Genomic DNA, 11,473 nt, shown 5'->3' with positions numbered 1-11,473 from the left:
CAACAATATTTAATCTCTAAAAAATTGTAAATAACGTGTAGCCTAGTTAACTAAGCCCGTATTCACAAGGCTAGGACACACGGCTTGTGGCAATATAGCGTTATTCGGCGCTTTAAAGATTTTTTATGTTTACGAATTTTAAGTTTGCCTTGGAATACTGTTATTCAGTCACAACTTAACAATCAGATTTATCCAAGTGACTGAATCAAACTAGCTTAGATTTCTAGGCTAAATAACGTGTATATATTTTGGTAAAAAAAATGTATGGTAGTAAAAAATTGACAAAAGCTAGGTGTTTCATTTTTATACTTTTTCCTATCCTACTACATTTTCGAGTGTATCGAAACATTTCACCAATAAAATCTTATTTTTACATAGATATTAGCTGTTACTTTTCGAAAGTTTTTTTTTACTAAATAAGTTTACAACTCGTCTATCGTTTAACAAAGTTTACACCAAAATACAAAACCAACAAACATCCTTTTACACTATGGTTTGATGAGACGCTCTGCTTCAGGGCGATCGCTCTCCAACTCATTTTCGTCGTCATCAACCTGATAAAGAAAAATATAGATTACTTAGAAGATATCTTTAAAAGGTCGATGATTTTCGATGGGTTATTTATTGTTTAAGATTCGGTCAAGGTTCATGAAAATAGTACGGCGAAAGACACAGGTTAAACAATTGTTTCCAGTGGAAATGCATGTAAAAACCAATTCTTTATGAATAAATGTTTTGAAAATGCTTTTTAAATAAAACACCCCTGTGTCACACACCCGCTGGACCCCAGCCCCACTGAAAAAATTAAGCAAAAATTTCATCCTCGGTGGGAAAATACACTTGAATTTCAGCCCCACTGGGAAATTGACTGTGATTTCATCCCACTCGAAATTTCGTGTTCGAAATTTGCTGTGCAAAACCATCCCCATTGAATTTTTTAACCTTGGAACAATAGAATCTCTATCCCCATTAGGATTTTAAGAGGAATTTTTATCCCCACTGGGGAAAAAGTTCCACCGGGGCTGTGAGACAGGGGTGTAACATGAAAGGAGAAATAAGACCTGTACATTTCCTTTCGGATCTTGCGAGTCATCATCAACTCTTTGATATTTGTGTTCACGATAAACATTTCTTTTCTTCAACAAGTACATCACAATGAAATCACACCATACTGTCGCCTGGAAAAAAATTGAATTGAAAGTGGTGTGAATTGTCAGAACAACCTTCCAGTAGCTAAGGAGTGTCGGAAAATTTGTGTAGAAAATAGGAGAGATCCATGTAAAAATCATTTTGTGTAGGAGATATCCAATGTAGGATAACATTGAAAGATAATTACTTCATAATAAAATTGTGCTCTCCTACATAAATTTTCCGACATCCCTGAGAACGCTACTGCCTTCCAATAGAAGTGAATGCTCTCAGGGTACTTATAAGTTTAAAGAAAGTCTTACACCCCCGCATCAACCATCAACTTGATAAAAAGGATAAAAAATTCAGGAATTCTCCCCAGCGAAAAGTCTACATCTGCTAGCTCAATTATTTTACCACTGAAAAAAAACATAAGGTATATTTGGATATTCTGTTCAAGGCTGCCTCTTCAAATGATACACGTTTAAAAAAAACACACTTTTAAGAAACATGAGGCTCAGAATGCCTAAAAACTAAGAAACATCTAAGATCATGCTAAGGCTGAGAATGAGAAAATAACATTTTTAAGAACCTTCCAATCAAAACAATGGTTTTTTTCTTTCCATGAAAAATAGGCTGATTATGTCAAAAAGTTTAGAAACATGTAAGAAACATTTAAAGCTCAAAAGGCCGATTTCTTAAGAAACATTAGTTCTATTTATACTGAGACGGAAAAATCGTCTGAGACGAGTAGTTTGTAAAATGTGATCTGTGGAGGAGATCCTATTTATTGAAACATGAATGGAAAGTACACTCCTCCATCATTTTCTAAATAGCTCGTTTCAGACAAATTAATCGTCTCAGTATAAATAGAACTATTGAGGCTGCTTGGTAAAACTAGTTTCTTAAAAAAACGGAAATCGAAAAACGATCAAATAATCTTACAATGCCCAGCAACGCCATACCAGCTCCAAGATTTGTTAGGAGAGGAATCACATTGAATTTGCCAGCCTAATGGTAAAATGAACAGATGAGATGGAGTTTTTATAAGATACTTTAATAAATTGGTCATTTGAAGTAATAAAAATGACACGTTCTTTAAAAAAATGACAGCCTTAACGACCAACCAAATCGAATAAGAGCTTGTAAAAACTCCATCTCGTCCCAAAATGAAACTTGTGAATGGTTAGCATAAATGATACAGAAAAGGGCAGAATGGGCCATTCCACTTTATATCCATACAAGGTGGCGGACGAACTTTTCCAGAAGAAGAATTTCCAGGGGTGTCTAAGGAAAGGTTTTCTATTTTTCAGGGGGTAAAAAATATTTTGAAAATTGCAAGGGCCAAAAGACTGGTTTAAGTTCGTCAACACTCCACTTTAAGGAATGAAAGATTTTTTCCAAGGGTCTTTTGCAAATTTTGCAATTTTCGAGGAGGTAACCACACATTTTCAAGAATTATTTTTTTGCTTGAAAAGATTCGTCCACCCTCTGTATGAGTTTTGAATGGAATAACGGGCTTTAAGTTATAAGTCGTGAGAAGGTTCCTACCGCTGCAAACTCAGCAAAATGGACGGGAAAAAGATTCGTTGCCGTTGGCAGCCACGATATTTATCAAATAAAAATTATTTAATTATTCAATAGCGCTGACCTTTCCATGGACGAGTAATTCGAATTTGATACCGTAAGCTTTGGTGAGAACTCGATAACGTGTATCCTCTTCAACGTAATAATCTGCGTATCTAGAACAAAATTCTAATCTCTACTACACGCATTTTATGTTATTTTGACATTTTGACATTCCTGGAAATCCACCAATGGGCTATTCCAGAAAAAAATTTTATCCCTAATGTTGAGGAGGTCTTTTTTGGGATTATATTTTCAATTTTTTAGGACCCCCTTGAACTTTCTCCTCATTTTTTGGACCACCCTCGATTATTTACCTCATTTTACTGAACACTCTGGATTTTTTATTTTCCAGGCCACACTAGACCTCACACCTCCTCAACATAGAGGGCATAGACTATTTCTGGAATAGCCCGATCAAACATCGATTTGCACTTCTATGCTGTTCTATGTCAACGGAGGAGTATAAAGGGTTTGGATGTAAGTAGTCACTAACCTGAAATTATAGCCTGGAGATATCGGCGAATTTACATCGTCCAACCTAAGAAGTATAGGAAAATAACATGACCACTTTTTCGCAAACTTACGAAAATAACATTTTGCTGAATTTAGTCATAAAGAAATGTTAAGGGTGTAAGTAGAAGGAAAAGTTATACATCCGTCGGTTCGTAGTCCTCAGAAAGTAGTAGTAAGTCTGCGACCGCAGTCAGAGGCGACCCGAAGGCTCCTCTTTCGATAGCCATCTACCCTACCCTTGATACTTCTCTTAATAGATATTATCGGAGTTTTTTATTTTTCTGAAAAACTGATGCATTGTGGGATTGTTTCTGATTGATTACAATAGAATTCCCTCGAGGAATTCCTAAGAGATTTCTATTGTAATACACAATACATCGCTATTTTAGAAAAATCAAAAACTCAGATAAGGTCTATTGCTAATCATCAAGAAGAGAGGCATCAAATACCATTTTGGAAATCTTTGGTTTCACACGGCAGGGGATTGAACCCACAACCTTGCGAACCGGAGCCGGATGCTCTACCAGTGCACTACGGTCGCTTCAGAAAGAGAAGGATATAATTGCACGAGGAAAGATTTTATTGAAAAATTCAATTCGAATATCTTTGAGAACAGACCTCTTAAACTGATATTTTGGAAGACATTCGTCGATGGAATGATCTAAATTGCAGTCCCATTCAATAATGATGCCATATATCGCACCCTAGAGATGAAAAAGAGAAAAAAAAGTCACTTTTCAAACCAAATTTTCGTCCGATTGAAATTTTGTTCGATCAGTCTGTTCCTCTAAAGAATTCTGGATTGTAACACGCATGCGTAATTTGTCGTTCTTTAAACCACATGCAGTTGATTCCCGTGATAAACAAAGAGGAATGAATCCGTAGGGGTGGTACAGTCACTGTCGGTCGGCCCCAGAAACGACTTTTTACGACGAATAAGTTCCACATTATCCCCTTCTTTCTAACAGACCCGGTAGGATTTTTTAAGCCAGTGGGGATAAAAATATCGGACTGAAACTCAATAGGAATTGATATTCCCATATTTTTTTATGGCTGGGGATTTCATTCTTTTGTTTACAAGTCAGAAAATTCAGTGGGATGAGAAAAATAGCATAATATTTTGCAGTGAGGACTGTTTTATTTGATTATTTTCAGTGGGGACAAAAATTAAAGGATAATTTTCCACTGGGACGATATTCTAGCCAATTTTTCCAGTGGGTCTGTGAGAAGGGGGTGTTTAAAGAGCAGGCAATATAGAAAATAGAAATATCGGACGAGAGTCATACAGTATTTCATTCAGTACGTAAACTCGGCAGCATACGGATATTGTTCAAAGGTTAATGAAGGATAATTTTCCACTGGGACGATATTCTAGCCGATTTTTCTATTTGGAAGGGGTTCCAGTTGATCTGTGAGAAGGGGGTGTCTTAAAGGAGAAGGTTGAGGTGCAACATACTTGGTAAGCGACATCTGTATAATTATCACCACAAGAAGAGACGATGTCTTCTAAGTTAAATATCGGACACAAAGGGTCAGTGTCCGAATTATAATGACATCGTTTCAAATATGTACTGTCGTTGAATTGGATGATATTATTCCTGAAGAAAAGATTAAGTTGTCAGATACTTTAAAGCAGAAGAGCGAATAAGCTTTCCAGCGATATATAAAACTGTATTTTGACAAAAAATGTCAAAAAACACCATTTAGTTCCCCTGGAACCACCGTAATGGGATAAATTTTCGCTGGGATTAAATTTCGAGGATTTCGGGGTTTCGGGATAAATTTAGTCCCAATGGAGAATGCGTATTTCAACAACCAGTATGTATAATTTGGCAGTAAAAAGACACAACATCATGAGAATTAAGTCCCCGCGAAATCTCAAAATTTCGCTGATGAGCCCAACCGCGAAATTTAATCCCTGCGAAAATTTTCCCATTAAAAAAGTACATGCCTCGGTTTTACTCCTTGTGATCGATTTTTCAATACAGTGAGTGAATTCGCTAGTGATCTATTTGTTTAGGACAATATTAGATATTTTAAAGTTTCAGATAGAATTTCCATTAAAAGCTTTGTGATAATAACTTTAAGAAACAAACAAATTTGAACCTCCAAGGAAAACGGTAAAATGACGGAACATTCAGTTGCAGATTACCTGATGGCGCGGAACTTTGGAAAACTGATTTGGTTTTTTACCAACATGGTGGAATATTTTGTGCCATCAAGAAGAGGTACTGTATCACTGTAAAATAAGTTTGAAAAAGTTTATGGAACAAAAATATAACAGTAAACAAAAACTTGAAATCTACTAAGTGCTTGACACGTGGGCAGTGCCAATCAAAAATGCTGCTTGAAAGCAGTTGATATGTTTGTTTACCTGAAATTATTATTGGGCATGGGAAGTTGGTCAACTTCAGTCGGACACCAGCCATAAATTTCACAAACGGTCATTGATGAATTTCGATCTGATGATACACATTTCCCAGTCCTTACACCTTTACAAGGGAGAAATACAATACAATCGATGTTTAATCAGTACAATAAGATTATTAAGTACAATAAAATTACTTCAAAATTACGAGTGGAAAGTTACAAGTTGTCATTTTGATAATCAAACTTTTGATTACAAAGTTTTATGCATTTGTAGACAGTAATTTGCGGAAACTCTTAAAGTTTCTTCACTTTGTATTAAGTTGCAAAGTATTAGGTAAATTGGTTGAGCTATAGAAATGGAAAATGTGACGGCCGCTAGCCTTTGTTTTGATATATTTTGATGAATGTCAATTTTATATTACGTCATCAGTCACTTGGGATTGCGTCTCTTTTTGTCTCAGTGTATTCGATTTTATTGCGTCGTTTTGTATTTCATCTTTGTATTGTTTATAATGTACATGTTTTTTCTTTTATAAGCATAACGTTTATAAGCATATGCAGGCTCAGTTTTTGGACAACAAAGTTGCGTGATTGTGTTTATGAATAGGGCGCCGTATCAGTTTTCAACTTTCCGGCGCACAACAAGATTCTTGTTGTAGAAATTTTCGCGGGAGGACTATTTTCCTCAGCTGTATGATTTTCAAGCGCCTTCAGAGGTTTACCGCGCGCGTAAGAAAATTACGAACAGCTGTTATCAGGTTACTTCTCCTCCAATCAGTAAAAATTATCGCACACCTATTTGTATCCTCCCAACGTCCCCCGTGGCTTACAGTAAACAAGGTTGAGTTGAGTATCGAGTTTAAGAAGCTTTCTAATTATAATAAAGGTTGATTACCATTGCCGTTCTTGACCGGCACCATTTTAGGGCAGTCACTGTCCTTTTTACAATGTATATCTTTAAATTTAGAATCTTCTGGACAATTGCTTTGTGATTGTTTTGGTGTTAAGATCATGTTTGTCATCACGAAGACTGCATCTGTTTCCTGTAATAAACAAGAAAGAAAGAACTAAAATATATTACTTTTTGATTAAATGATAGTCCGTATAAAAAACCCTGGTCTGGAAGCCTATTGTTGTAACTTTTTATTAACTTTTTCCTTTGTTAATAACGATTATAAAAATCGATTTGCTCAGTTTTTGATCACGTTACCAAATACTCAGGATTGGCTCAAAAGTTAATCACATGATCAAAAAAAGAATTTCTCAACGCAAGTTCAAGCTCGCAACAATAGAATGGAACAAAAGGCTTCCAGACCAGGGCTTCTTATACGGACTACAATTAAAAGTAAGATTTATTTATTTATTCATAGAATTATACTTCAAAGGTCTATCGACCTCTACGAAATAATATAATGAAATAAAATTGTAAACTTAAAAACAGTAAAATAATTAAAGGTTTTGTTTTTACATAAGTGTTCCCGTATATTGTCAGACACATATTTCATATCAGGACAGTGTCTGCCTATTGTTATGTTATACTGATATAAGCAAAAAAAGGTTTTTCTTTTCCTCTTTCTGACCAATCTTGCTCCACATCTGTGTCAATCCAATGTGAAAAAAACTTGTGATTTAAAATTGATGAGTAAGTAAATGATATCACTCTTATTTTAAAAACAAAACCTTTAATACACCTTTGTTTGAATCTCGAAGAACAGAATAGAATTTTATAAATTTATTTTTAAAATCAATTATTGCAAGTTCTGTAGAGCATTGTGTTGTTATAAAGTTTTACAGCATCTTTTTTTATTAGATACAGCTACAAATACAAATAGAGATAAAGTAGGGATAGACCTTATAAGTCACGTCACAAACATCACTTGCCTCGTTTTGAAATTATTGCCATGGTGATTAACTCCCAGTGGGTTTTATTAAAACTACTTTCTATTTATAAAAAAAACATTTAATGTCTCAAGGGACATGATCATCATGGTAATTGTTTGAATACGAGGCAAGTGATGTTCGTGATGTAATTTATGAAAAGGTCTATTGAATCTGAAACATACTTGTGGAGGTATGACGTAATCTGATGGATCATATATTCGAATTCCATTGAAAAGTGTTGAGTTAAATTTACCAAAGTCAACATAAGTGGTTCCTTTGAGTTTAGTTGTCACCGTGCTTATTGCAACGTCGAATTCTTGGTACCCCTTCTTATACACTATAACATATCTGTGGAAAAGAAAAAAATTATAAAAATGCTTTGTTACATAAATTTCTATTCGTGAAAATAGGTATTAGGTAAAGTATTCAACAGACTTGAAATTAGCACAACAAAAAATTAACATGAGTTGTTTTGTTTTCTGTTCTTAAGACAAAATATGCTGGCCTATAAAAAATTAACCCTCTAGAAATTTTCATTTAAAGGGGAATTAATATGTGGAATTTTTTAATGAAACTTGTGATTTTATTCTTAAGAGCTCATTAACATGATTCCAAAAATATGTAATTCATATCACTATGTCAACAAAATTTGTGACAATTTGTGATATGCCAGACTAGGTTTTGTGAATTTCAAAATGAAAGAGAGAGTATACATTTTTAGTTATAATCAACCAGATTCCTAAGGCTTGAGGGCTCAAATTTGCCAATTTCTTTCACTTTCTCAAAAAGTAAAAACTTTTTAGATAAAACCCAAAAAAAGAACAAATTTTGAAGCTAAAAAGTTAACAGTATAAATTAACAAGATTTTTAAAGGGATTCCTGCATAAAAAAAACTTAATTTATGAATAGCTATCATGAAAAGAATTTGAAAAATTCAATTCAAAGTTATCAACATTGATTCTACTGTATCCTAAGTTATTGACATCCAAAGTCCCGAATTCAAGACATCTGCACTTTTAAACACATTTCAGCTTAGATGATTCGGCAACTTCAATTCATACTCCAAAATAATAATAAAATTCATAATAATATAAGAAATGCTAATTTATGTGTTTGCATAGTTTGATAACGGATAACAATGTAACATAGAAAAACCAGCCTCACAGAGTGCCTGCGAGCTCCTGCACAGGAGAAAAACTTTTATCTGATCATCAGTGGATAGTATTCAATTATCATTATCATTTTATTTTCATTTCTGGAACTTTTACAAAAAAGGAAAAATAGAAAAGTTGTATTTTTTGCCGCTCTATTCACATATATACCGAATGTGCATGTTCGGGCCAGGTTTTCAGAGTCGAAAATCCAAAGTTTTGGATCAATATTTTGCAATAAATATGACCAAAAAATGTTTGGGGTATTATGTTCCAGCCACACTGTGGGTGGCAGAGTGTAGAGAGAGACAGTTTGTGGGTGGTAGTTCAATTTTAGATTGATTTTTGAAAACACGAGCCAAAATTTATTCTAGTTATTTTTTGATAATGTTATCCTTTTGAAAGCAAGAAAGTGTGACCATATGCTGATTCAAACCAATGAAATGACATCCAAAGACAATCTTTTTAACAATATAGACCTATGTCAAAAGATGCATCTTGTTTTCATGGACCAACCAAGCGAGGAAACCACGGTCAAACTTTGAAATATTTATACACTATAGGCTACAGCGTTAAGAAGTTTACACTATAGGCTATAGCGTTAAGAAGCGTTTTTTTTCAAACATTCTTCATTTTGCATAGACCTTTTTTCAAAGAGGACGTCCTGTTGAATAATTATGTAGTCCAGCCATAAAAACAATGATAAAGCCATGCATAATTACTGTATCATGCATATTGTAATAATTATGCATGGTTTTAGCATTGTTTTTCTGCTGGACTACATAATTATTCAACAGGGTGGCCTCTTTGAAAAAAGGTCTATTATGATGGATGGCATGATTCTTCATTCAAAGTCTTTTTTGTTTGTTTGTGAAAGTTTCATGGCAACCCATGTTTGCAGTCTTAAGATATTTGTATGCCAAAAATTTTCTTTTGTCTTTTTAATATATTTCTTTTATTTGTGTCTGATATAAACAAAAAACTGATTTTGATCAAAAAACTCAACTACTTCCAACCACTTCACTGAGAGTGGAGACCCATGCCATGGTCAAGAAAAACAAGGACTTTCAAGGAACGCATTTTAAAACTGTTAAGAAGTGTAAAAAACTTACCCAATAACATAACTGATAATTATGAGCTGGATGAATCGATACAAAGCTCCAACTTTTTTGTTTTTTATGTCTATGATTTTGACTGTTTCATAATGAAGGAGGATTCCTATTCCTTTTTGTCTGCACTCAGTTAGACCCATTATGATTAGAAAGTGTTAAACCGAGAGTATAGGATGTACATTCGGCGGTGCTATTCTTCCATGATGATAGAGCTGACAGGTTGTTGCAACTTGCCAACTTGCTGTGATCAGCTGATGTCAGGAAAATGGTAGGTAAAAGTGATTTTTTTTGTTTGTTTACAAAATAAAAGCTTAACAGTAGAAAGTTTCCCGAAGTAGTATACCCAGCGGATTCCAAATTTTGAAGTGTTTTTCTGAAAAGCCCGAGCGCTGAGCGGTCCTAAAGGTAAAATATCTCGAGCTTTAGGTAAGGGAAAAGAACAAATCGCGGTTGTTTGATTTTTGATCCCGAAATCTCCTATGCTGTTCAGTTCAACAACCAACACCAAACACCAAACCAAAAACTTACGTACTACACTCACTCACTCAAAACCATCTATCAAAAAGCAGCTATAACCAAACATTAGTTAATAGGAATTCATTTATTTTTGTAACCATTCACTCAATATCAATGCAATGGAGCAGAGGTAAGTTTTTAAAATAAATTTGTTATTAGATTTCCAGACGGTAGGCTAATCGAACGTTCGATTGTGATAGAAGCAATCAATAATGATCGATAATAATCGCAAGTGATCAGTGACCACCGATCGATTTTATCGGTGATTGAATACTCACTCGACCCCAGATTATGGCATTTTCTTCTACCATTTTGGATTTGTACAATCATTTCGATTTCTTTTCGATTACCTGCTTTGATCATATTTAATACCTTCGATTGTATTGAGTACCCTCCAGCTTTCGATTTTATCAAAGATGTTTCTAGTAGCAGAGGGTCAAAATAATCTGAAGCCAAGTTTATTTCAGCCAATTAAAACACGCCATTCACGCGCGAAAACCACTTTCGTTTTCTCTGACCAATCAGAATGCGCAATACGAGTTATATACTTGAGGAAAACCCAGGGCGAAGGCACACAAAATGGCAGGGGAAATAGCTGGGAAATAAGAGGGTCAATCTTTATGGATGGCGGGGCTTCTTTTTGTGCTTTGCTTTGTGCAGTGCTTTGAACGTAGTTGTCTAAGAAAACAGCTTTTTTTTTTAGAATCTTCCTTACGATCTAGTTTTTCTAGAGACCAACAGTATTTGACAGAGAGCGGAGCTGATAAGAAAGAAAAAGGAAAAAAAGAATTGAGAAGAAAATTAATTCCCGCGTTGATGTTATTATCGAAACAAAAGGATCAGTCATGCCGAAATTCCTTTCCACACGTCAGCAATATAGTTTTTATAAATAGAAAAACTAGATTGTAAAAAAGATTCTAAAAAAAAAATAGCTGTTTTCTTAGATGACTATGTTTTTGGTTTTAAGTAGTTTTTTTGGTTTTTCTTAAAGATATAGCATAGTAATTGGTTATCGAAGCTGTCAAAGTTATCGAAAGTAATCAATAACAATCAAAGTACTCGAACAGTTATCGAGTCTTTGAAGGGTTGTTAAGAAAGTGATTGAATACTCACAATTTTTTGAAATTTTGGTACTCGACAATGTTAATCGATAAGTGGTCGTTCAATTGCTTC

General features: G+C 34.4%; 2 protein-coding genes across 3 annotated transcripts in view; one reads left to right on the top strand and one right to left on the bottom strand.

Moving 5' to 3' along the window:
- Positions 1–229: 229 nt before the first annotated feature.
- Positions 230–10,043, bottom strand: LOC136805620 (P2X purinoceptor 4-like). 2 transcript variants are annotated; one of them, XM_067062192.1, is made up of 12 exons: positions 9,785–10,043; positions 7,704–7,869; positions 6,536–6,683; positions 5,645–5,762; positions 5,423–5,509; positions 4,727–4,868; positions 3,889–3,974; positions 3,251–3,295; positions 2,780–2,870; positions 2,074–2,139; positions 1,062–1,178; positions 230–554 (listed from the first exon to the last, which is right to left on the bottom strand). In XM_067062192.1, exons 1-12 carry the CDS (start codon positions 9,922–9,924, stop codon positions 489–491), a joined length of 1,272 nt encoding a protein of 423 aa, XP_066918293.1. In that variant the 5' UTR covers positions 9,925–10,043; the 3' UTR covers positions 230–488. The 2 variants fall into 2 exon arrangements, with proteins under 2 accessions (XP_066918293.1, XP_066918294.1); XM_067062193.1 differs by having other exon boundaries at positions 1,068–1,178; positions 9,785–10,031.
- Positions 10,044–10,289: 246 nt separating this feature from the next.
- The window catches only part of LOC136805619 (uncharacterized), a 28,917-nt gene continuing 27,733 nt past the window's right edge, over positions 10,290–11,473 (top strand). The window contains exon 1 of the mRNA XM_067062191.1: positions 10,290–10,430. The gene's annotated coding sequence lies outside the window, so the exon portion shown is untranslated. The remainder of the gene's footprint in view (positions 10,431–11,473) is intronic.

The sequence above is a fragment of the Clytia hemisphaerica genome, unplaced genomic scaffold (assembly GCF_902728285.1).
Source record: "Clytia hemisphaerica strain Z4C2 unplaced genomic scaffold, Clytia hemisphaerica genome assembly, whole genome shotgun sequence".
Taxonomy (NCBI): Eukaryota; Metazoa; Cnidaria; class Hydrozoa; order Leptothecata; family Clytiidae; genus Clytia; species Clytia hemisphaerica.
The sequence above is the reverse complement of the archived record's forward strand: the minus strand, read 5'-3'. Positions and strand labels throughout refer to the sequence as shown.

Bases quoted from the DNA above. Each gene is read 5' to 3' on its own strand.
- LOC136805620 (XM_067062192.1), bottom strand. From the start codon at position 9,924: ATGGGTCTAACTGAGTGCAGACAAAAAGGAATAGGAATCCTCCTTCAT. The intron at 5,763-6,535 runs GTAATCAACCTT...TCCCTTGTAAAG, and splicing joins GCCGGTCAAGAACGGCAATG to GTGTAAGGACTGGGAAATGT. The intron at 2,871-3,250 runs GTTAGTGACTAC...ATTTTGTTCTAG, and splicing joins TCTCCAGGCTATAATTTCAG to ATACGCAGATTATTACGTTG.